The sequence below is a fragment of the Nanorana parkeri genome, unplaced genomic scaffold (genome assembly GCF_000935625.1).
Source record: "Nanorana parkeri isolate BGI_ZX_2015 unplaced genomic scaffold, ASM93562v1 scaffold2778, whole genome shotgun sequence".
In the NCBI taxonomy this organism is placed as follows: Eukaryota; Metazoa; Chordata; class Amphibia; order Anura; family Dicroglossidae; genus Nanorana; species Nanorana parkeri.
The window spans coordinates 79,208-103,042 of NW_017309046.1; the positions used below are offsets into that span (position 1 = coordinate 79,208).

The window sequence follows — 23,835 nt, forward strand, 5'->3', positions numbered from 1 at the left end:
ACCAGCCAAAATAAGCTTTCCAGGTCCAGTGGTACACCTTACAGAAAGTAGCCATACCTGTCTATAGCATAGTCAAGATTACTGACTCAAAAAATCCTCAATCTCTCAGTACCTGAGCTTCAGCAGCCATGTAGTTAAAGCCAGCGTCCAAGAGTCAGGATAGCAAACTGGCCCCTGAAACAACAGGTCTGGACAATCTAGAAGCAGGCTTGGACAGCCTGTGATCAGGTCAACGAGATCTGCTAATCACTCTCTGGGCTGCTCAGGGTGGTAAGCTAGAGTAAAATCATTTAAAATTATCCCACAAAGCAACCCAGGCATCCACTGCCTCTGTCATTGGTCCTGGCTACAAGTCATAAAATATAAAAAAGCAGTCACAAAGTCTAAATAAGAAATAAAACCTGTCTGTGGGCTGAACAAGAACAATGACCCCCCCAGTCTAACAACTTACAAAGGGCGGGTTAACCCACAAACTGTGGAGGGGCCACTGGAGGGTTTAAGGGTAGAAACAAAGCTTTAGGCACCTCTGAAAGACCCAGTCCAGAGTACGATGTGAGTCCTCTCAGTGACCATGAACACCAACAGTCATCCTCTGACCCTGGCTGAACAGGTGGGGCTGCACAATCAAGCAGCAAATCTGCAGGCCACCTTTCTGGTCTGCCAGGAACCAATGAGGCAGATGTCCCGGAAGGACATACAGAGGGGCTTGATAATGAAGCAAATATTTATTTTACCCCAGGCATTGCTAGATGAGATCATCCAGTGAAGCATCAATGTTTCTGCCAAGAATGGAAAAGCAGAGCCTTCTGGAAAAGTGGTCTGCTGATCAACATCATGGCGGGAACGCATTCTGCACCTGGACCGACAGGAGGCTGATGTAATAAAACACACAACTAACATCCAGCACTGTGTTGCACAAGGCGCTCAAGGCCAGTATAATATGAACAGTCACTCAATAAAGTGCCAGCCAGTACCTGTTAAGTAGCAGATAAAACCCAATGCAGAGATGTAGATCAATCTGAAGAGTTCTGAGCCAGCAATGCAAGCACTATACAGGTTACAGGACTGACCCAGACAACCTACACGCAAAGGGATAGAAATTGCAACCACTTATCAGTAGGATGCTAAAAGGAGGGGCACTCCCAAAAGAAAAGAGTGATGGTAGAATAAAGTAAGGCAGAAGCCCTGAGCTTTCCCCCAGAGAGGAGTAAACCTTTAACCAGTTGACATCCGCGGTGTTAAAGCCCCTTCCCATCCAGGCCATTTTTCAGTATTCAGCGCTGCGGTACTTTGACACAGACTGGTCAATGTGGTATGGAAAAGGCTAAACAGGACTTTCTCAACTTGGAAGAAAAATCACTAAAAAAGCATGGAGGAGGGATGAGGGAAAGGGGAAATGTTTAAAAAAAACGATGGTCAGGAAGAGCTATCATGAGGGTGATATCATGATACCAGCTATCATAATGGTACACAAACCACAATGGGGTAAAATCCCTAATAGAAAAAATAATAGGGGAAAAGACCCCAAAAGCGTAAAAATAAAGAAACTACGCTGTACAACAGAGTGCAAAATCTCTTTAAAAAGTGAAACTGCACACTGTGGAGCCAGACATACAGGCAAATGACACAAAGGGCAGCTAGTGAATCAAATATAAATGCTGAAGCCAAATTGTCAGGCAAGATGTAATGTCCCTTTAAGAAGCAGACTGCACACTGCAAAAAAGCAGATCCAAAAACCACCCCATATACTGAGAAACAAAAGAGACTATAAACACAGAGCCAGGCATGCTGCCAAATGGACACAGGAGTGGTTAAGCTATTACAAGCTCACAAAGAGAAACACAAGTTCCATTGGGTCTCCAGGGGGTGCTCACAGACCCTTAGCAACCAGGCCAACAACTACAGATCTGGGGTGGTCAGGCTTACATTGACCAAGGTACTGCAGGTGGCCGATGAGGATCCACCCTGTAATTTTTACTCTCACCAGCACTGGCAGGCTACCTGCAGGAAAAGTGCAGGTGGATGGAGAATGTCGTGTTTATAAAAGGAGATGGCCAGGATAGCCAGAGGAACCTGCAAAATCACAACAAAATGTAGGCTGCAACATCCCAGGATGCCAGCAACCGCACTTACACTACACAAGCCCCAGAGTGATTAAGTGATTAATAATCATGGCAAAGAAATGAAACAAACTTGTTGCAATTTCCTACTTATCTTTGAAAGGAAAACAGTTGTTTGTCTTGCCATGTCCCTACCAGACTGATTCCTGAATGGGAGCATCAGTCTTTATTAATTCTACACGAGTAGATCTTGATGCTTATGAGAAAAGCTACACAGTCTCTGCATCCCTGTAGCAGTTAAGCAGAGGATGCCTCCTAAAAAAGACAACTCTAACTCTTCCAGATTTCCATATTGCATAGAATTTAGAAACCTCTCTAACAGAGGTTGCACCGATAGCCTTACTCGCATATCTTGAGTCCCTCAGAAACTGGGTCAGTGTTGCCTGAACTGCATGGCTCTGGAAAAAGTGCATCTGTAGTGACATCCCATCTTGAGCAAAGCCCAGTACACAGTATTTCCAAGGGTGCCCTGCAGTAACAAACTATCCAGGGCTAGAAAGATCTATTGTGAATCTATCAGCAGTTTACTGAAGAAATCAACATGTCTCAGGACAATAGAGCTGGAGTCCCTACTCCATCTCCTAGAGGACACTAGAAAAAAAAAAAAGGGTTATATACCCTAACGATGGCCAACTGTCTTCTTGAACTAGTGTATATTCCACTATAGTTGGCACTATATAATCCATGATACTGTAATGTTTTTGTATTTCCCAGTGGACAGTAGAGCAAAGTAAAACTATTTTAAAAATATATTTTGACAGCTAACAGGTAGTAGTAGTGGGGGGCATAGAGCTTTAAAAGTGATATTAAAGGACAAAATGTTTTTTTAGCCTTTTCAAATGCTGATTAAATCACTTACAATGGATGATGCTCCTTGATGTTTAAAAGCTTTAGTTTCCTGCATTATCAGCTGGTCTTTTGAGCACCGGCCCTGACAGTCTGTTTAAGGGTGGCTCCTTTCCCTTACAGAGTCCTATGGAGCAACCCATGTGTGTGCTAGTAAGCCGTGTGTATCTCTACAAATACACAGCACACCAAGGCAAACCACTTCCTTTACCCCTGCTTTCCTCTCCTCCATGCTAGTATATGGACAGCGGATGGAGCCTGCTCTGTCCCTTGTGAGCTTGGACAGGAAGTTCAGGGAAACCAAACTGAGAGAGTTGGAGCCAGCTGTTTGGAAACATGCAAGTGCCTGAGCAAAAATGTAAATAAATACTTGTATTTGGGCACTGGACAGTGTATATTTGTTTGATCTGGATTCATCATTGAAAACAAGTTTGTGAGTTTAAAGTAGTATTAAACTCTCAAACTGTTTAAAATAATGAATCCAGATCAAACAAATATATTCTGCCCAGCAAAGTATGCATTTACATTTTTGCCTAAACACCTACAGTCATCATGTTTCAGCTTGGCTTCCCTGAATTTTCTGTCCAGTGCAAGATCACAAAAGACAGAGCAGTCTCCAGCAATTATCCATCTGCTAGCTTGGTGAAGGGAGAAGGAGAGAGAGAAACAAGAGGAAGGGGAGAGACTTACCTTGCAATGCCTGTGTGTTTGTGGAGACACATACAGCTTATGAACACACACAAGTTGGCTCCATAGGAAAGGGAAAGGAGCCACCCTAAGGGCTTGTTCACACCATGTCCAGATATGGATCAGATCTGCAAACACGGTGCAGTGCGTTTTTTACACGTTCCGGTGCAGGTTTTTTTTTTAGCTTAAAATGGGCTTCCAGGTGCGGTCCAGTGCTTTTTTGTGCATTTGCATGCATTTACATGCGTTCCAAACCAAAAAAAAAAATCCCCACACTGGAACGGACTGCACTGGTGTGAACAGAGCCCAAAAATATCATAGGAATACATTTGGATGCATTTCAGGTGCGGACAAAAAAGAATCTGGTCCGGAACTGGTGTGAACAAGCCCTAAAAACAGGATATCAGGGACAGTGCTCAGGGCACCAGCTGATTCTACAGGAAGCTAAAACTTTTAAACATCAAGGTCAGCATTAATTGTAAGTGATTTAATCAACAATTAAAATGCCTTAAAAACCTTTTGTCTTAAATATATATTAACTACTAATTTAAACCTTGAATAACACAATGGCCATTTTGAAGAGTGCAGCCTGCACTGTGTGGTAAGGGTACATGGTATGAGGTTTCACCTCAAAGGCCTTGAGAGAGTAAAGCTGGCCATACACCTTACAATTATCTGCAGATTTTCTATGGTCAGATAGAAAAGGTGCAACAGATTCCTCCATCTACACTTAACTGTGTGGATGGAATAATCTCCACCTGGGCCAATCTGTTGCACTTTTTCCATCTAACCACAGAAAATCTGCAGATAATTGTAAGGTGTATGGGCACCTTTAGAGTTATGAAACTGTGCATAGATTAGAGGTAGCAGCAAGTAAAGAAACATTATATGGTCGCCACATTGTAGTAAGACGGTACATGCAGTTCTTAAGGCTCTGCACCAGTCTGGAAACCCAAGGATACAGTTGGTGCTTGGTCCATGCAAAGGCTGTACTAGTAGAATATGACTTTCTAAAGTTTGGAAACATTTTGGAAAGTATATAAAAACTGGTGAAAAAGAAAGCATGGGATCTCATCAACATCAAGTAGACTAATGTTTTACTACTGTTAATATTGCTGAAACTTTAATAAAATATTTTTGAAAAAAAAAAAAATCATCAATTCAACATGTTAGAACAGATTAAAGGAGGACTATGGGGTCAGTGTTTTTCCCCATAGTTCTCCTTAGGGTAACGGGAGGACACAAACTAGCGTCCTCCCGTTACCCTAAGCTCGCGGTATACTGAGACGCCGCAGCCGGAGCGGATCCCGACATCGACATCCGCCCAGCTGTGTGAGTGACAGCTGCCTCTAGATAGGCAGAGCCAGCTGTACCCTCCCCCGTCCATTCCGCCAGTCAGCGCTGGCAGATCGGAGCGGGGAGAGGGGAATCCAGCCCCTCCCCCTGTCACGGCAGACAGCCGTGACAGGATCGAGAGGTGAGCGAACCCAGTATGTGTTCGCTCACCTCCCAATCTACTGAGCCGACCTGTGACAGTCTCACAGGTCGGCTAGAACTATGAGGTGAGTGGAAATCACTCATCTCAGAGTTCTCCTTTAAGTACAGATTAAGGAAAAAACAAGAGCTGCTATTCTGCTTAAAGTTAAGGGTATGCACTATTTAAAATACTTACATTTACCGCTGTATACACCGGCTATAGTACTGGCAAGATTTGGAGAGCTGTCCGCTTTACTTTTCATATCAAAAGACTGTCAAGAGGAAACCACAGTAAAATTGCTAATTGCAGTACCACATATATAGAGTTAAACAATGTAACAATGTAACTTATTCAATCTATGGCAGGTTATTTAAAGTGACATAAAACCCTCAGATTTTTTATCATAAAACAATACTGTAATGTGTGCCTTACTGTAATCCATGGTTGTTTCCCTTCTCTTTGCTGCTCTTCCTTTTAAATCTGTATCTCTTCTCATGCTGGGCAGAACTTCTGTTTTGCAGCAGACTGCCTTGTCTCAGGAATGGATACATGGTGTCTGTGTGAGGGTTCACAACCTGAGCCAGCACTACAGGAAGAGGCACTCAGCTGCAAAGGGAAATTCTCCCCAAGCATGAGAAGAGATACAGATTTAAAAAGGAAGAGCAGCAAAGAGAAGGGAAACAACCATGGATTACAGTAAGGCACACATTACAGTATTGGTTTGTTAAAAAAATTTGAGGGTTTAAATGTCACTTTAAATCACATAGTATGTATTTACTCTTAGATACTTTTGGATCTTTTTATAAAAACTTTTCAATAGCACATCACAATTTTAAATCATGTACTGTACTGTACAGATGGTAACACTACATCTGTACAGCAAAACTAAAATAGTATTAATTTGCCGATTCTTACAACAGATCTTGGACAATTAGTGAAGAATAAAAATGGAAACAGTATTTGTAGAACTAAGCCATTTACCACAAATGTCTTTTTGGGTTTCCTTTTCCATTATAAAATAGGAAATTTGTTATTATGTTATTACCTGTACTTTTTCATTGGAGTCTATCTCTGTAAATGGCATTCCCTCACCACCACTGTCTGCAGTCTTTGGACGAATGTTCACTTTTTCTTCACCTATTGGAACATCTGTATTTTCAAAATCCTCAGCAAATGTATGATCATAAATGGAGATTGCCTGCAAAATTTCATCGCTGGTAGTAAACAATATTGTATCCCCAAAATGTTCTGCAGTTGAGAAATGCAAAAAGGAAAGTTAAAACATGCAAAAAAATAAAATATATATTACATACATACATACATACATACATACATACATACACACACACACACACACACACACACACATAGATACATACACACACACACACAATATTACCAGAAGTATTGGGACGCCTGTCTTTACACGCACATTAACTTTACTGGCATCCCAGTCTTAGTCAGTAGGGTTCAATATTGATTTGGCCCACTCTTTGTCGCTATAGTAGCTTCAACTCTTCTGGGAAGGTGTCCACAAGGTTTAGGAGTGTGTCTATGGGAATGTTTGACCATTCTTCCAGAAGCGCATTTGTGAGGTCAGGTACTGATGTTGGACGAGAAGGCCTGGCTCGCAGTCTCCACTCTAATTCATCCCAAAGGTGTTCTATTGGGTTGAGGTCAGGATTCTGTGCAGGCCAGTCAAGTTCCTCCACCCCAAACTCGCTCATCCATGTCTTTATGGACCTTGCTTTGTGCACTAGAGTGCAGTCATGTTGAAACAGGTAGGGGCCATTCCCAAACTGTTGCCACAAAGTAGGGAGCATGAAATTGTCCAAAATGTCTTGGTATGCTGATGCCATATAATTTTATTTTTCTTATGTACACCACTGCGGATCTTTTAGCCCAATTTTACTCATATATTCAATCATTTTATATACCAATTTTTTAAGGTTTTTAGTCATTCTTAGCAATTTACTATTGATGACACCACATATGAACTATTTACTTTTTTATACCTTTTTATGTCTATTAAAGAATGGAAGTTAGCTATATATATATTACATTTGCATATTCACTCTTTGGAAATTCCCCACCCTTTAGGATTGATTAACTTTGTCCATAACTTATTTATATAAATTTTTGATATACCCGAAGAGGGGATTACACTTTATTCACTTTAATAGTGCTGCACACTCAAAATCTTTTTTATCTTCACAAAACATAGCGCAGCAGCTCTCACATCGTACCCAGTCCAGAAGCGCAGATTTTACATTGTTTCATTGGAACTAAGGGGCCAAGCCCAACCCCTGAAAAATAACCCCACACCATAATCCTCCCTCCACCAAATTTTACACTTGGCACAATGCAGTCAGGCAAGTACCGTTCTCCTGGCAACTTCTAAACCCAGACACGTCCATCTGATTGCCAGATAGAGAAGCGTGATTCGTCACTCCAGAGATCACGTCTCCACTTCTCAAGAGTCCAGTGGCTGTGTGCTTTACACCACTGCATCTGACGCTTTGCATTGCACTTGGTGATGTAAGGCTTGGATGCAGCTGCTCGGCCATGGAAACCCATTCCATGAAGCTCTCTACGCACTGCTGTTGTGCCAATCTGAAGGCCACACAAAGTTTGTGGGTCTGTAGCTATTGACTCTGCAGACAGTTGGTGGCTTCTGCACACTGTTCCCAGCTGCTTCCATTTTGTTATAATACCACTAACAGTTGACCGTGGAATATTTAGTAGCAAGGAAATTTCACGGAACACCTGAATCCAATAATTTGGATGGGTGTCCCAATACTTTTGGCAATATAGTGAGTGTATATATATATATATATATACACACATGCATACATATACACAAACACGTTTGATGGCAAACTGTAGTCTGATGTTCTTTTTGGACAACACAAGTGTCTTCACTGCCTGTCAGTATGCAGGTGCAAGACAGAACGAGATGAGAAATCTCAGGGAAAACAGAAACCATGGGCACCGTGACAGGGTCACATTGAAACCAGGCAGAAGTTATCACGCTTCCCAAATTCAACTTTAAAGTTTAAATGAAAAAAAAAAAAAAAAGATCCAAAGAGCTAAAAACATTATACATACCTCCAGACAGTGTGCCTGATGCCTTGGCAATTTCTCCTTTAAAAATTAGAGTGTGATCTAGAACAATTTCAACGTCCTTTACACCCCGATATGAATGAATTCTTGATTTATTGTAGTTCCATATTCTAATCATGGCTATTTCACATGGTGATGCAAAGTCTAAGTAAATATAGTGAATCTTTCCAAGAGTGAATGGTGCTAGCCAAAGATGCATATCATCTTGTGTGCTGTTAACACCATCAATAAGGTTTAACACAACTCTAGGGTCTTTACTAAATGCAGATAAAGTATTTTTATTAGGGGGATATGCTTTAATTTTTGCTATGGGAACAGGGTTGCCTGTGGAAGTATATACTTCTATTCCATTAAGTCCAACGTAATGCCTATCTCCCCAGGTAGAGAGTATTTTAATGCATAAGCGTTGGCCATGAGGTAAAACTGGTATTTCAAACTCAGACCCATCATCTTTGTCATTTTCATACAGATTCATATTTGATGGATTGGGCTGTTCTTGGTTATCTCGTTTTGCTACACTTTGCCTTCCAATTTTTTGCTGCTGCAGAAACTCATCAAAAATATCCCCTTCAAACTCCATGTTTGAGATTCGACCACGCTGAGACTGATTGAATTTCAGCAAAGAAGTCCAGGATTCCATAAGTATGTTATCTTGATCACTGTTGCGACTCTGTGTGATCTTAATATTTTCTTGGTTACCTAAAAGAAAAATAATAAGTCAAAATATGGAACTGTAACAGTGACATAAAATGTGATACACAATTAGGTTGATTTACTAAAGAAGTACACTGTGTTCACTTTGCAAAGTGAATTTTGGCTAAGACTAACCATACACGTGTACATCCATAAAATTCCTCCATCCATGCTAAACAGCATGGATGGAGGAATTTCTCTTGCCAGCTATCGTAATCAGACAATTGGCAACAGCGGGCTGTCTGAAAAGCAAAACAGTGAGTGCCAGATTGGATTGGGGGTGATTTTTCACCCAGCTTCTTAGATTTTTCAGTCGGCTTTTGTGGAGCCAAGCTGTGCCAACTAGGACACCCATGATTTTGATTTTGGCTGATTCAGCAGGAATAAGCCTAAATTCAAGTTGTATATGATAGGCCTTAGCTTGGCGAATATTGTGAATTTAAGTGACAATTAACTTTAACACATTATTTTTTTTGTCTGTACATGATTGGATGATTGAAGTCAGCACAACTTCACCTCATTCCGTAAGCTACATGAGAATGTACTTTGTGACCAAGTGCATTTTCACTATGCAAAGTAACCTTTCATTTAGCTTAGTGAAAAGCTAAATTAAAGGTTTAAATTTCCTTGCACATGATTGGGTGTTCTTTGCAAATTACATTTTCACTTAGCTTCAACTCATTCAAGAAGCTAGGTGAAAACGTATTGTGACGGTCAATGAGGTATCTATACAGGAGAGCAAGTAAAGGAGCCAATTTAGATGGTGATAAATAATATGATTTATGAGACAACGTAACAGTTAATGAGAAATAAAGTATTTCACTATTTAAATACCTAATTTAATTGGAAGGGGGTATGTCTTGAACATGGCAACATGAAGAAGTATACCTGATGAGCTTGCAGCTACGAAAAGTAAAATGGTGGCATATATTCTCCAACTTTGGCCCTGACACAAATTTTGCCAGTTCTTTCCCTCACCTACACAAAAGCCAAGGGCCACATAACAAGGAGGTTTTGTACTCTTTCAGATATTCGATCTCTAAATGAAACCATGCACAGAGCTGTCGGAAAGGAGGGGGAGCACAACCTACTGAGCTTAGATATAACTGTACATACATGCAAACGTTTATGGGTTTAAATGTTATCCAATGAGTTAATAAACTCATTCACATTGGAATGAGGTTGTACGAGGTTGTAATGTCCATGGCCAGTTTAACCCACATTTAAAATGTTGAGCAAATCCATATCCAGAGTTGCTAAATAAATGCAGACTAAACAGAATTTGTATAATCAGATTGTATTGTGCAAGGTGAGAATAGGAGTAGACACGCAGCATACACTTTCTTTTTTAAACCAATACAAATCCAACTTGATTGTAGGATACATTTATTTTTAAAGGCATTCAATTTAACATTCAGGTGTAACTGCAATATTGGTACTATTACAACCATTTGTCAAAATCTTCTGACCCAGGCATGTGCATGGGCAGCATGTCCATTCAAACCGATGGAGAGTTTATACTCTGCTGGGGCACCACTGAACATTTTGACAAGCAGTTTGGAAAGAACAGGTAGGTAAAGGACTTAGAGGAGGCAAAGGATCAGGTAGAGTTTAATAGATTGTACAACTGAATTTATTATATCTATGGCCAGTGAGATACACTTGTCAATACTGAGAATATCTATATCCTGAAATGTTAAAAAGGAGAATTATGGGGTGAGTGAAACACAATCACCACCATAATTAGAGCAGACATGTGACATGAAGCTGTCACGCGCCGGCTCTATTGATCAGGAACTTAGCGATAACATCGCTCAGTTCCCAATCTTCTCCCTGCAAAGAGTGGTGACTGTCAGTCACTGCTCCCCTCCAGCACTGACTGGAGGAACGGATGGAGGAGGGGGCGGGAACAGCTGGCTCTGGCTCCTTAGAAGCAGAGCTAGCTGTCAATCAGGCAGCGTGGTGGATACCGACAATATTGTCGGGATCTGTCCCGGCTGCAGGGCGCCTCTGCGCTGTCAGCATATAGTGAGCAATAGCCCACTATATGATCAGTTTTGGGTCACAGGAGGACATTAGTGTATGTACTTGAGAATGTGTAATCATACAAAATGCTGGATATACTACTAACACGCTCTTAAAAAAAGTTTCTTACATTTTGATTTTATAATATTCTAATTTTTGTACCATTCCACCTAACCTTAGTAGCTTTTGTACTTAGATGGTGTGCAGATTTGTGTGTGTATATGTAAATTGTATGGACATATCCTAGAGACACATCTAGCTAAGGAAACCTGCAGAAAGTTTGTAATGTCACACCAATTGGACAGTAATTTACTTAATAAACTCTAACTAATAAGGCATTCCAACACCTGTACCATAGTAGCTAATGAAACTTGGTAAAAGTATATAAATCTGTAATAAAAGTGACTCTGTTACTACCCTGAAAAAAAATATCTAAACCACCAGCCCCTACCTTATGTTACTCCAGTAGTGATGTAAGAGTCAAAGGAAGGAACTACAGCATGGATGCATGTACTGGATACTCTCAAAACGCTGAAGACTTTGCCGATGGCTGAAGAACTGGAAGAAAATTAGACTCGCCAGCTTTAAGGAGGAAAGTATTTAACAGTCTTCTGTTGTGGGGAGCCGTTTACATTTTTCTGGGGAAGCGACAGTCACTTTAAGTGTATCGCTTTATAATGATATTGTTTTCCTGCAACTGCTAACCTCTATGCTTTGTATACTTGCTCTGCTTTATAGTGTCTGGATTAAAGAACACTGCAATGACCTTTAAGGTGTGTTTTTTCATTCCAGCAATCAGCCAAGTGAACCTAGAAATTGTGACCTTTTCATTTCATAGGAGTTCAGGAAGTATATTAGTAGCAAAGCAATTTGTCGCTGCCGACTCCTGACAAAGACAACAGTTAGGAAAAGAAAGGAGGTAGATGTGAGGCATTAATGTATGCCCTTCATAATAATATTAAATTGTAATAGTAGCCAAAAAGAAGTCATTCAGTTATAATCATAAATGTTTCAAATTTCAGACTTACTTTTTGTTGGCATATTTATATCTGTACATTTGTCCAGCCTTTTATCGTTGACATTTACTTTATGTCTGTCACTGACTGAATGTTCCGATTCAGAAAAGGGCTTGGTGTTCCAGGTTTCTAATTCAATGCCAATACTCTGAGATGACAATGAAGAAAAGTTTCTTCTGTTTTCATTTCTATCTATATGGCTTCGATGTGTAACAGGACTTTGAAGAAAATCAATTATAACAGTATTTTCATCATTTTTGCAAGTATCCTTTCTGATAGACTGGATACCATTCAAACACAAATCCTGCTTCAAGGAACTTTGGTCCTGCAAATTCGGTTGAAAGCTGCTGAAGGAAGAAAGCCATGGTGGGGTTTTAGTTGATGGTGCCTTTGCCATTTGTCCACTATTTGTTTCTAGTTGTTTTTTCACAATTAAGTTTACATGATCTGATGGTGATGTTGAGTCGTCTGGCAATTTTTTACATTCATTTATAAGTCTGTGTTCCTCTCTGAATAAATTAGGTCTTCTCCCTTCAACATCTTCAGTTTCATTATATTCAACCTCTCGTTTTGTCACAGATTTGTTTAGCCTGCTGGCACTTAAATCATCCAGGCTACAATGTAAAAGATGCTTATGTTCTTTCAAATCTGAGTAACTTTCTGATGTAGGTGCTTGAAGTAAAGAGCTCAACTTTCCACAAGAAGAGAGCTGTGGCACATGGTCATTATTGCTACATGAACTGTTGATTTCATTTTCTACATCCATCTGGTTTCTGGACATACACCTCGGAGAGACAGACCTCACTTGTCCAGTAAATAAATCAATATCGTTACCGTAATCAAATACTTTATTTCCACATCCTTTTTCTAAGAATCCATCAAACATCAAAGCTTCATTTTTATATATCCTCACATGTTTTGCACCAATGTCGAGATACTGAAAAACAGACATGTATACAAATATACAAAATTACTATACATTGTAAACTTTATTTTACAGCAACATCTAATAATACACATATTATTAAAAGTTATATGCACTCGAAAATATTTTAGGTATACGTTCTGGTACCTCTAGCCTAGCAGGATTTTTTTCACCACAGCCTTTAGTAAAATAAAGAAATAGAGAATGCAGCAGCAATTCAGTAAGCCACCTTGTAAAAATCTACACAAGCAGGTCTGGTAGTATAGGTGCACAGAGCTCAACAATGGGGTACCCTAAGGGGTATAAAAACTCAGTAAATACCTGGATCCTTTCACGGTCACCCATTAATTTGGGCTACTTTACAGTAATATTACAGTGTAATTCCTGAGACTGACCTTTCCTCCACCACTAGCCCTTTGACTCCAGGGCCGGTCACCTATACAAGCTGATTCCCTTTTTTAAGAGATGTGTTTCTATCTTGTGATGGACTTTCTGCAAGTTCGCAGAAAGACCCTATTCCTTTCTGGTCAAATATTTTTCCTAATGCTTCTGGTAAACGTCTCTCTTTTAGTAGACGATTGTCTAAATTTGAAAAGCTTTGTTGTTCCTCGACTCCCGTTGGCACCTTGTTTCTAACTTGTACAACAAACTGACCCATATAGCACATTCTGACCTACACCGATGAGGATTGAGAGATTAATGAATCTCAATATGCTAAAGGACTCTGAATATGTTAATATCTAGGAAACCAACTAAAAATGATGATATGGTTGGTATCGGACCCCTGAGATTTTTCATACATTTTCATTAGATATTCCTGACAAATGCTGGCGTTTGGTGGATGCAAGATAATATTTGTATATCATATTCTTTTATCTTGAGGATATAGGGTGGAAGAAGTTCAAAAGAGAAAATAGCTTCTGTTCTTGCATAAAACTCAAAAATGTGTTTAATTACAAAGTTACAAATTATTACAAGATAAATGGCATGAAACAAAATATAAAAATAGTTATGTAAATGTAGAAGTATGTTTTTGTAAAAGTTTAACATATTTGTATATGTGTCTGCACATATACCATATAATGTTGCATGTATCTATATATTTATGCATAATTCAATGTTCTTTCTCGGCCCAGGTTTAACTTAATAGTTCATAGTTTGTAAACACTTCATAAACTTTGATTTAGAATATTCTGCAAAGTGATCCTCACACTGTCTTCCTCAGTAATTAGGAATGTGGGAGGTTTTAGCCATCTCTACCATCATGATTGATGAATAACATATGTGCAGCAAATAACTTGTAGTACAACCAAAACCATGGACATTAGTCCGCTTGAGTATTTTCCCAAAATTAACAAATGAATATATAGAAAATCAATCATCACTTATGTCCTTCACAATTATACATAATCCCTAAATGAATAATACCCTATAAACATTATTAGTATTGCTACTTATATTCTAATAGTGAATTTGCCCGCTGATCACTTTGTTTTGGACAAAAGATTTGTGATCTCCTAGAAATCAACAGTGAACAGATTCCTTTTAGCCAGGACCGATATCTTCTGCGCTAATCCGAAGTTTCCTCCTCAAAATATTAGAAATCCCTTACTGTACACCTCCTAAATGAGCATACCCAGATTCTGGAATTCATATACCACGCCTGAATTACGTGCCTGGTTCAGGCACATTGACCATGTTTCTGAAATGAAAGAGCTAATCCACATTGGTTGTGACAATATTTCTGGATATGAATGCATTTGATCTTGCTGGTAGGTTTTTTAAATATACTACAACATATACTGAGATCATAAATCCTTGTACTGTGGTATCCACTCTGGTTTAGATCTCCTAAGCTGGTTTCTCTATGGTTTCAGAACTTACTGCTAAATTGGAGACCCTGGCTCAGCTGCTAAAGCTTACCTTTTATCCATATTGGGAGGTGGGGGCCTGTGCCTGGGGGTGCTACCCCCCTAAATTTTCATTTCTGTGGCTCCCCCCTTTTCCCTCTCCGTCTACATTTCCATCTCTCGGCTCATTCTTTCTCTCCCTCTCTTATCTCCCACTTACCCTTATTCTTTTACTTCTATCCCGTTTTCTGCGCACTGATCACCTGTCACCCTCGCCACATCCTTGCCGTTCCCTTTGCATTTAGCCTCCCCACTCCCATGCACTATATGCCTGCCTCTTTGTACTCACTTTTACAGGAGAAACTGAGCACTCTGACTTCCCGAAGTGCTTATTTTAGCCTAGTCTCTGCTCTTTCTATTTGTACAATGTGACATGAATATCAAAATATGCTATTTTACCTTTGTTTTTTACTGATCATTACTATGTTATTATTCTATTATCTCTTCACAAGATGTTATATGAATTCCTCTAACGAAGTTTATACTACTGTGATTGAATTTCATTAGAAAAAGTCATTAGATGATTGCAGTAGCACCACAGAGCAAAATATGTTTTTTCTTTAAATTGCTGCTGTTGTATTATACCAAAATACAAACTACTAATTAAGTGTACTACATATGGTAGGAGGCAATGCAGTCCCAAACCCACAGCTCTTATCCATTTAAGCATGCAATGGAGATTGCTTAAAAATAATCTAAAAAGTCTAGTTAATTCAGCAACCCACAGTTTATAGGAATTTTTCACTAGCACTCACACAGAAAAATGCTTTATATTACTAAATACATAAAAACATTTGCTAAAATAAAAGTTATACCTGGGGCTCCACAATACAAACAATATATTTGTAACAGGTAGGTTTGTGCCTTAGTGTCATAATGTTAAACTTCATATGACTTCAATTTATTTGATATCCAAAATATCATTAATCATGATATAAAAACTTACTAAAAGCTATTTAAGAGATGATTAATCATTTTTTTTTAAATAAATGTTTTGTGCAATATATTAGGACTGCAAGGGAAATCTATAAAGGATTCTGATCTATTTGTTTTCAAGATTATATGTACATGCATTGGTAACCAACTTTGAGGAGTATGATGGTGCATACTTTGCCACCTTTAATATCCTTAGAAGTTTAAGAGCGGTCATTTTTAACGAGTTTTTGTAGCAGCAAAAATGTGCAAGGCAAAATGTAAAAAAAAAAAATATAATCAAGAGCTGTTCAATGTAGCAGATATGACTAAATATGAAAATGGCAAAAATGGAGTACGAAATATCAGTTTTACCGTATAGTCCGCACTGTTACAATAAAATAGTCACTACTTTCGGGGATAGACAATATGTTGCAATAATTAGAATATATATTGCCAAATAAAATAACTTAGGGGAAGTTTGTCTTTGCCTTAAATATATTCTTGGCTAATAGCCAGTTCTGTGCATGATATAACAAGTTGGTTCTTGCGCAGTATAAATTTGAGCTGGTCAATATCTTTTGGCTGGGACAGGTCACGTGTCAAATCTGCATATTATTTTGTTACATTCTGCTGAGCTAATGATAAGCTACTAATTGCATTCCAGGAGTTACTTAGTTTTGTTTCATTAATATTTGAAATAATATCCTGTGGTTTTATTTTTCTCATTATCTATGTGGATCAATATTATTGAAAATTCGATGCAATTTATTTCTTGTTTATCACGAGTTATATTTTGATTATTATTCTGCACTGATTTTTAGTTAATATATATATACATACATATACACACACACACACACACACACACAATTGTACTCATTTTGTCTTCAGGTTAGCGCAAATAAACAAATAAACAAACTTGAGTTATTTTTGTTGATTTGTGAAAATACGTTGGGAATCTCCTTAAAAGCAGAACTATGGGGTTAAGGCTTTTCCCCATAGTTCTCCTTAGGGTAACGGGAGGACACAAACTAGCGTCCTCCCGTCACTCTCAGCTCAGTATACCGCCAGCTACAGCTCGCGGTATACTGAGAATTTCATAAATAGAAAACTGTTTATTTTATCAGAGTAAACATTCTGACAATATCATAAAGAAATGTTATTTGATGGATCCTGTATTTTAATTCTATTTAAAGTAGTGTCTAGTCTAGATCCATTTGCAGTCTTGTACATTAAAAAATAAACCAACATTTGTATAGAGACCACCATTATGCTATGTTGATAGTCCAAAAATGTAAATGGGTAGGTAATTCTCTTATCTTTACATTTCAGAGCCAAATGAATGCTTATGCCATCTCTAGTTTGATTGCAGTATGTAAAAAGCCTTATAGCAGCAGCTTTCCAGGTAAAGTACCAATGCTCTCCTGACAATTTTACTGGGAACAGTCAGCTTCCTGAAGGGCAATTTCAAAAGGTCAGTGTACAACTTCAGCTGCAGCACTTTTATATCACAAAGCCACCCACTGTACCAGCCTGAAAGCCACACAATCTGTAAATCGGGGGCGAGGAGTGCTGGACTTTAAGATGTAATTACTGTTATAGTTAGATATATTCCGCTCACATGTGTCGGTTCACAGGCAGCTCTCTAGTCTTACACGAACCCATGCCCATGCCTTGAAATGAGAAAGAGGGACACCTTCTGGCACAATGGCACAATGTATTTAGGCAATGGGCATGCTCCTGCCATACCCCCAGTTATGTAGAGCATTTGGAATTTACTGTATATACCAAAAATGATATATACATGAATGGTTTCTGTATCACCACTACATTTTCTTAATAATGGCTTTTGAAATAAGCAAACAAGATAATTAAGAAATAAGATAAAGGTTTTAGTGCAGAATAACACTTTTGGTAGATAAATAGTATATTTTCATAGATATCTATACATCAGACCAAAAAGAGGGTCAACTGAGGAAGAAAGAGGGACAGAGGGACTTAGTTCCAAATAAAGGACAGTTGCTAGGTATGCACGAACCTCTAGAGTGGTCCTCGTGCTAACAAGAACATAAAAAGGATAAAAATGTGGGAGCATCAATCTACTGGTATGTATTCCTATAGTTTGAACACTTGGCCAACACACATAATTGATTTAATTATTCTTAAAATCATTCCTCATCTAATATAAATGTCACGTACACTGTTTAAGTGTGGGGTGGGCAAATTTTTTTGTATTAAGATCTACTTTTTATATGACCAGTTCAATGAGATCTACCAATGAAAAGGCACAGCAACGCACCTCCCGCAACAGAACAGGTGCGATTGCGATGAACGCACTGTACTATTGTGAATGGGCCATTAGTCAGACCTAGCACTCTAATTATCAGAGAGAGGGTAAACTAAGGGACTATTACCTGTAATGGCCACACTCCTAAAAAACCTCCTAAAGTTCCTAATCTCAGGGTGTAATAGATATGTGCAGGGCAAAAAAAAACAAATTTTCATTTGTTTCATCAATGGAAACAAATTGTAAGGCCGTTTCGGATTCGGAGGCAACGAGCCTCCGAATCTGAAACCGCACGAAGAGACTGCAGAACGAGCGTCGGCCGTATTGTATCACCCGAATATGTGGGCGCCGCCATCTTGGTGTATACCAAGATGTACTCCAAGATGGCGGCGGGCATGCACAGTACCCGCCGGCGGCCAATATGGCCGCAGTGCCTTCTGCTAACTCATTTTTATATGCCCGAATATCGTTTTAGTATATTCGGGCATATAAAAAAATTCCTTATTTCGGATTCGGACGAACCGCCGAATTTCGTTGATTTTGCAGGTTCATCAGTATCCGAATGCACATGTCTATTGTGTAAGTGACGACACAGTCCTGTAGGTAGGTCATAGTCTGTAGCTGGGGGAATGGCCTGGTCCGTGAGGGCACAGCCCTGTAGGTGAGGGCACAGCCCTGTAGTTGTTATTTCACATATCACTAAAGAGCACTGGATATATTGAACTCTATGAAGGATTATCTATTTATGAACTTTGCATATGCATATTTAAAAGTATATTACTTTGTAGATATGAATGGATTATGAATTTTCTGTATATAGTGTTGGAAGGAGAATTTAACTATATAGTGGATGGATTAATGCACTATTTTGTATAAATATATAGCCTGTGGTACACAATGCCCCCTCCCTCACGGCTTACAGTGTCAGGAGCTTGGCAGGGACAGAGCGCCACCTGCTGGCCAAGTCTGAGAACTGCACCCGGCCAGCAGCAGCTGAGCTCCAAGATAAACGAAGCAGCCAAATATAACTTCCAATCGTGATCAATCTGAATCAGCTTTGCGATCAACTGGTAGATCCCGATCGACCTAATGGGCACCCCTGGTTTAAGTAAATACAATTTAGGCTTAACATGTTTAATACTGTAAACACATATTACTACAGAAACTACAATATCTACTTTTATATAGAGCAAACATATTATAATAGGATTTTTGACTTCCCTTTAAAAGGTTTTTCTTGGAGTACAGTACAGGACAAAGGCTCCTTTAATCATAGACCCTGGGATATCACCAAGCAATACAACTGAGTGGTGGGCAACACAGCAAACAACACCAATAGGCAAAAGGATAAGGCCCCCAATTGCAAAACCTGTCTCGCAGACATGTTAGTGCCAAGGAAGGTCACCTTTCCAATATAGTCCACCAAAGTACCAATGGGCTTGAAAGGAGGCCTCTAGAGAGGCAACAGGACCTAATTAAAATCCCAATGGGGGAGCAATATGAGGGAAGGCATATATCAGCCGATACTGATCCTACTCTGTCAACAATATGTCCATTGGAAAGGCCTGATTATCCATGGTCCTGGCCACGAACCTATTCACCTTGTTTTTGAAGTCCAATGTCAAGAGATCCACATCTGGCATTCCCCACTGGTGGCAAATTTCCTAAAATACATTGGTGTGAAGAGACCATTCACACCGCATCTAAGCATTGACGACTGAGAAAAATCACCTGCCATTTGTCTATTCTCAGAATATGGACTGTGCACAAGGGAAAAACATGCATTTCAGCCCCGGCCTTAATTAAGTCTGCTTCCTTTCAGTCCACAAGACTTCTGGTACCACCCTGATGTGAGCCACAGCCATAATGGTCCCCAACTGAATGCTTTTCAGGCGATTCTAAAGTTGACTTGTCCACTTCAGGATGGCCAGGCAAATCGCCCTGAGCTCCAGCATGTTAATGGGAAGCCTGGATTACCTCGCTAACCAAGTCCCCTGGACCATCTCCATCTTGAGAACTCCACACCAGCTGGACAAGCTGGCATCTGTTGTAAGAACCATCCAATTGAGCAGGGGAAATGACTTTCCTGCCTTCAGCACTGTGCTGCTCAGTCCCTAGGTCAGAGATCTGAGTCTCGGTGAACAGGCATATGGATTGATCCAGAGACTGGGGTATTTTGTTCTATGCAGCCAGAGTGTTGAGCTGAAGAGGCCTGGAGTGGAACTGAGAAAACACCACTGCCTCCACGGTATCTATTATCATGCCCAGAACTGTCATGTAAAACTGGACTGATGGTAGTTTCCTGGAGTGTAGGGATGGAATTTGAGAGTGAAGGGTAAAAAAAACTTTTCTCGGGAAAGAAACACCCGACCCTGGGCCGTGTCCAAGACTAGGCCCAGGTACTCCAAGCAATTGGTTGGATCCAACACAAAAAGTCACAACCTCGAAGTGTTAAGGTTTTAGCGAGTTTATTTTTCTTCAGAGAAGAAAAGGATTTTCACCTTAAGGCCAGTAATGGAGGCACTTCTAGTTTTAAACAAGTGCATGCTGTGTCCACAAAAACCGCAATGGTTTCTTTAAGCCTGGGAGAGATTGTGGCCTACTGGTCTTCCTCTTGAGTCCTCAAACTGAGCACTCATGCTCCCCTTCCTCTCTAGTTAAAAATGAGGAATGGGGGTACCCCAGGGAAGACTCTAAGGAGTGTAGACTAAGGTCTTAAGTAACAGAAGCCAAGTTACCAGGAGAACCCTGCTAAGCTCTATCATAGCCCTCTGCACATTGTGTGCTGATCTGCTTTCTAGTCCCATTTCCCTTGTGCCTGACATCCGTTATGGATTTCCAGAGGGCAGTGGCGTCGCAAGGGGGGTGTGACCCGCACCCGAGTGCCACCATTGGAGGGGTGACACCAAAATGACTGACAGTCATTTTGGTGTCACCCCCTCTGAAAAGTCAGGCACTCGGTGATTGACCGAGAGCCCGACAGTGTCAAGAGAGAATACAAAGATGGCGGCCGGCAGGCGTTAATAAGATGACTGCACATGTGCGATGACATTATGCGCACGCGCATGGCGACGTCACATCGGGGTGTCACCTGATCTCCGCTCCGGGTGACATGCGGCCTCGGGACGCCCCTGCCAGAGGGGTACTTATGATCTTTGCTGTGGAGCCCATAAGGTGCAGCACCTGTGTTTCATGACTAAAAGCTGCCAGATAACCCGGTGAAGGCCTGCACTGAATCCAAGGGCACAGATGTGGATCAGTAGGCTGTATGGGTGTTCCTTGCTAGAGTATGTGCTTGCAATGGCTGCCTGTATCCTGTGTCCCCAAATGAACAAGAAATAATTACTGTACAGTATTATGAAGTGGGAAGTAAGCTCTGTATATGTAATATGCAAATAAGGACCTTATCAAATGAGCATACATTCATAAGGTTATTTACATTAAGCTGATCATTTTTACACATGAATCTAAAAACATTAACATCTATAATAGCTTTGGGTACTTTTTTTTACAGTTATAAGATTTAACTATAACTATTTTTTTTACACTTATATATACACAATATTTGATTTACAAATAAGTATGCTGTTAACATTATGGGTTAGCTAAAGAGTAAATAGATTTTGCTTGTGCATGCAGCAAAATGCATAAAATACTCCTAGGGGGCTATTTAGAAATGTTTTTACTAGGGATGCACAATGCCGAAAGTGGAAATAGCGGCGCATCCCTGTTTTTTCTCCTCCCTGCTGGGCGCTGCTCTGTGTCCCAACGGGCAGGAGAGAAACTGTCACAGGAGGCTGAGCGATGCGGAAGGAGAGCGCTGTGAGCAGCCGCACTTCCGCATTCTTGTGTCACTCTCCAGCTTCAGATGCTGGAGAGAAGCTGATGAAGCAGATCTCTGCTTCATCAGCTTCTTCAGGGGGGTCCTAGGTGACATTAGGGGTCTTGGAGACCCCTGATGTCTCCATAAAGAGGACCTGCCACATCTTTAGCGTCACTTTAGCGTTATCAGTGATTGATGGCCCTAGAATCATTGCTCTCATTCCGACGTTCGCGACGATATGTAACATGTGGGGCGTAATGGGCGCAATTATTGTTTATTATATTTTATTTTTGTAATAATCATTGTTTCAGAATATAATGGGGACGTTTTTTTTTTCAAAATTTTCAATAATTTTTCCTTAATATAGTAACAAATAAAAACCGCAGTGGTGATTAAATACCACCAAAATAAAGCTCTATCTGTCCCCAAAAAATGGTATAAAATTCAGTTTAGTACAGCGTTGCATGAAGGAATAAATGTCAAAGTACTGCAGCGGTGATTACTGAAAAATGGCCTGGCCCGGAAGGGGGTCTAAACACCTGGTCTTTAAGTGTTTAAATGCAAAAATGTGTATCTTGAGCGAAATTTGTGTGACAACAAATTTGTGTGACAATAAATAGACCCTCTGGGATGAGGAAGACCTTATATATAATTTCACACAATCACTGTGTGTCAAATATAGCTAGGCTTCCTGAGAATAAAACAAAAATACACAAAACAACAATGCAATATATATACTGCTGATTTTGGAAGAGTACTCCAATCATAAAACATATTGTAATTATGACATTATATTCTACTGTATACACAACAACAACATGACTTACCTTATGCTTTAGATCTTGTAGGTTTTTAAAATACAATGTTAAAAAAATAAATCTGTCTTCATATTTGAAAAAATAATGTGATTCAGTACAGAGAGTGAGCCAGCAAATAACATAATGAGCTGCTGCTACTTACGCTGAGCATCTTGTTATAATTCCAAATCTTCACCTTACATATGTCAAAATCACATGACCGAGCAGGATTTCGGATAACAAAGTAAAGCTGCACTGGAGGATGGAAAGGGCACATCCACATGAACTGTTCTTTTGTAGTCTGATGGAGACAATTATGAAGCAATATCTTTTAATTAGGCTCTTTATTTCACATATAAAAGAGTAAAGATGACAACAAACATTAAGATATGTATGGACAGCTTCACATTTGTAGACCACAAAATAATCACATTAAATACATTTTCATTTAATCAAGATGCTTGTTTTGCAATTTAAATGTTTGCTTGAAAAACATATTTTAATTAAAACTGCCCAAAGCATGTTGACAAATGTATAGTACTGCATAAACACATGCAGTAAAAATAGAGATTGCAAGGTGCTGTTGGTCAATACCCAGAATTTGCACTTTTCCCAGAACAAACCTTCAAAATCAGCAACTAAAATAATCATGAATAAAATAATAAACATTTTATCATGCCTATTACACAGAAATGTGCCATATGGACTAGTAGATTCATTAAGGGGTTATTTGAAATATGGTGCAGGATATATCTGCATTCTCAGCCTTTTGATCCATCTCTCAGGTCACATTGTGCTATACTGAGCTGGCAAGTTGATATTTATATTTTGATATAGTTCAAGGTCTCTTTATCTTTAACCCCTTCATGACTGAGGCCTTTTTTTCATTTTTTGTACTCATGTTATATTCCACATTTTAGGCCTGAAAATTACTTAAAACCCCCCAACATTATATATTTTCTGAATGCCAAGACCCTATAGAATAAAATGGTGGTAGTTGCAAATTTTTATGTTGCGCAATATTAGCGCAACTCCTTATTAAACCCCAATATTTAGTGAAAAATTTAATTAAATGCCCCAAAACACAACAAAATACCAATTTTTTTAATAAAATATAAAAGATGAGGTTACAACGAGTAAAACGATACCCAACATGCCCAGGTTACAAATTGCGTGCATCCGTAAAACGGC

At 39.5% G+C, this 23,835-nt stretch overlaps 1 protein-coding gene across 1 annotated transcript in view; it reads right to left on the reverse strand.

Annotated features, from left to right (window-relative positions):
• LOC108802291 (protein KIAA0556-like) overlaps positions 1-23,835 on the reverse strand; it is a gene marked incomplete at its 5' end in the record, with an annotated part of 45,245 nt that overhangs the window by 18,234 nt on the left and 3,176 nt on the right. The window contains 6 exons of the mRNA XM_018574158.1: positions 5,326-5,401; positions 6,176-6,384; positions 8,239-8,952; positions 12,000-12,135; positions 12,430-12,924; positions 22,808-22,945. Coding sequence (XP_018429660.1) covers positions 5,326-5,401; positions 6,176-6,384; positions 8,239-8,952; positions 12,000-12,135; positions 12,430-12,924; positions 22,808-22,945 — 1,768 coding nt within the window. The remainder of the gene's footprint in view (positions 1-5,325; positions 5,402-6,175; positions 6,385-8,238; positions 8,953-11,999; positions 12,136-12,429; positions 12,925-22,807; positions 22,946-23,835) is intronic.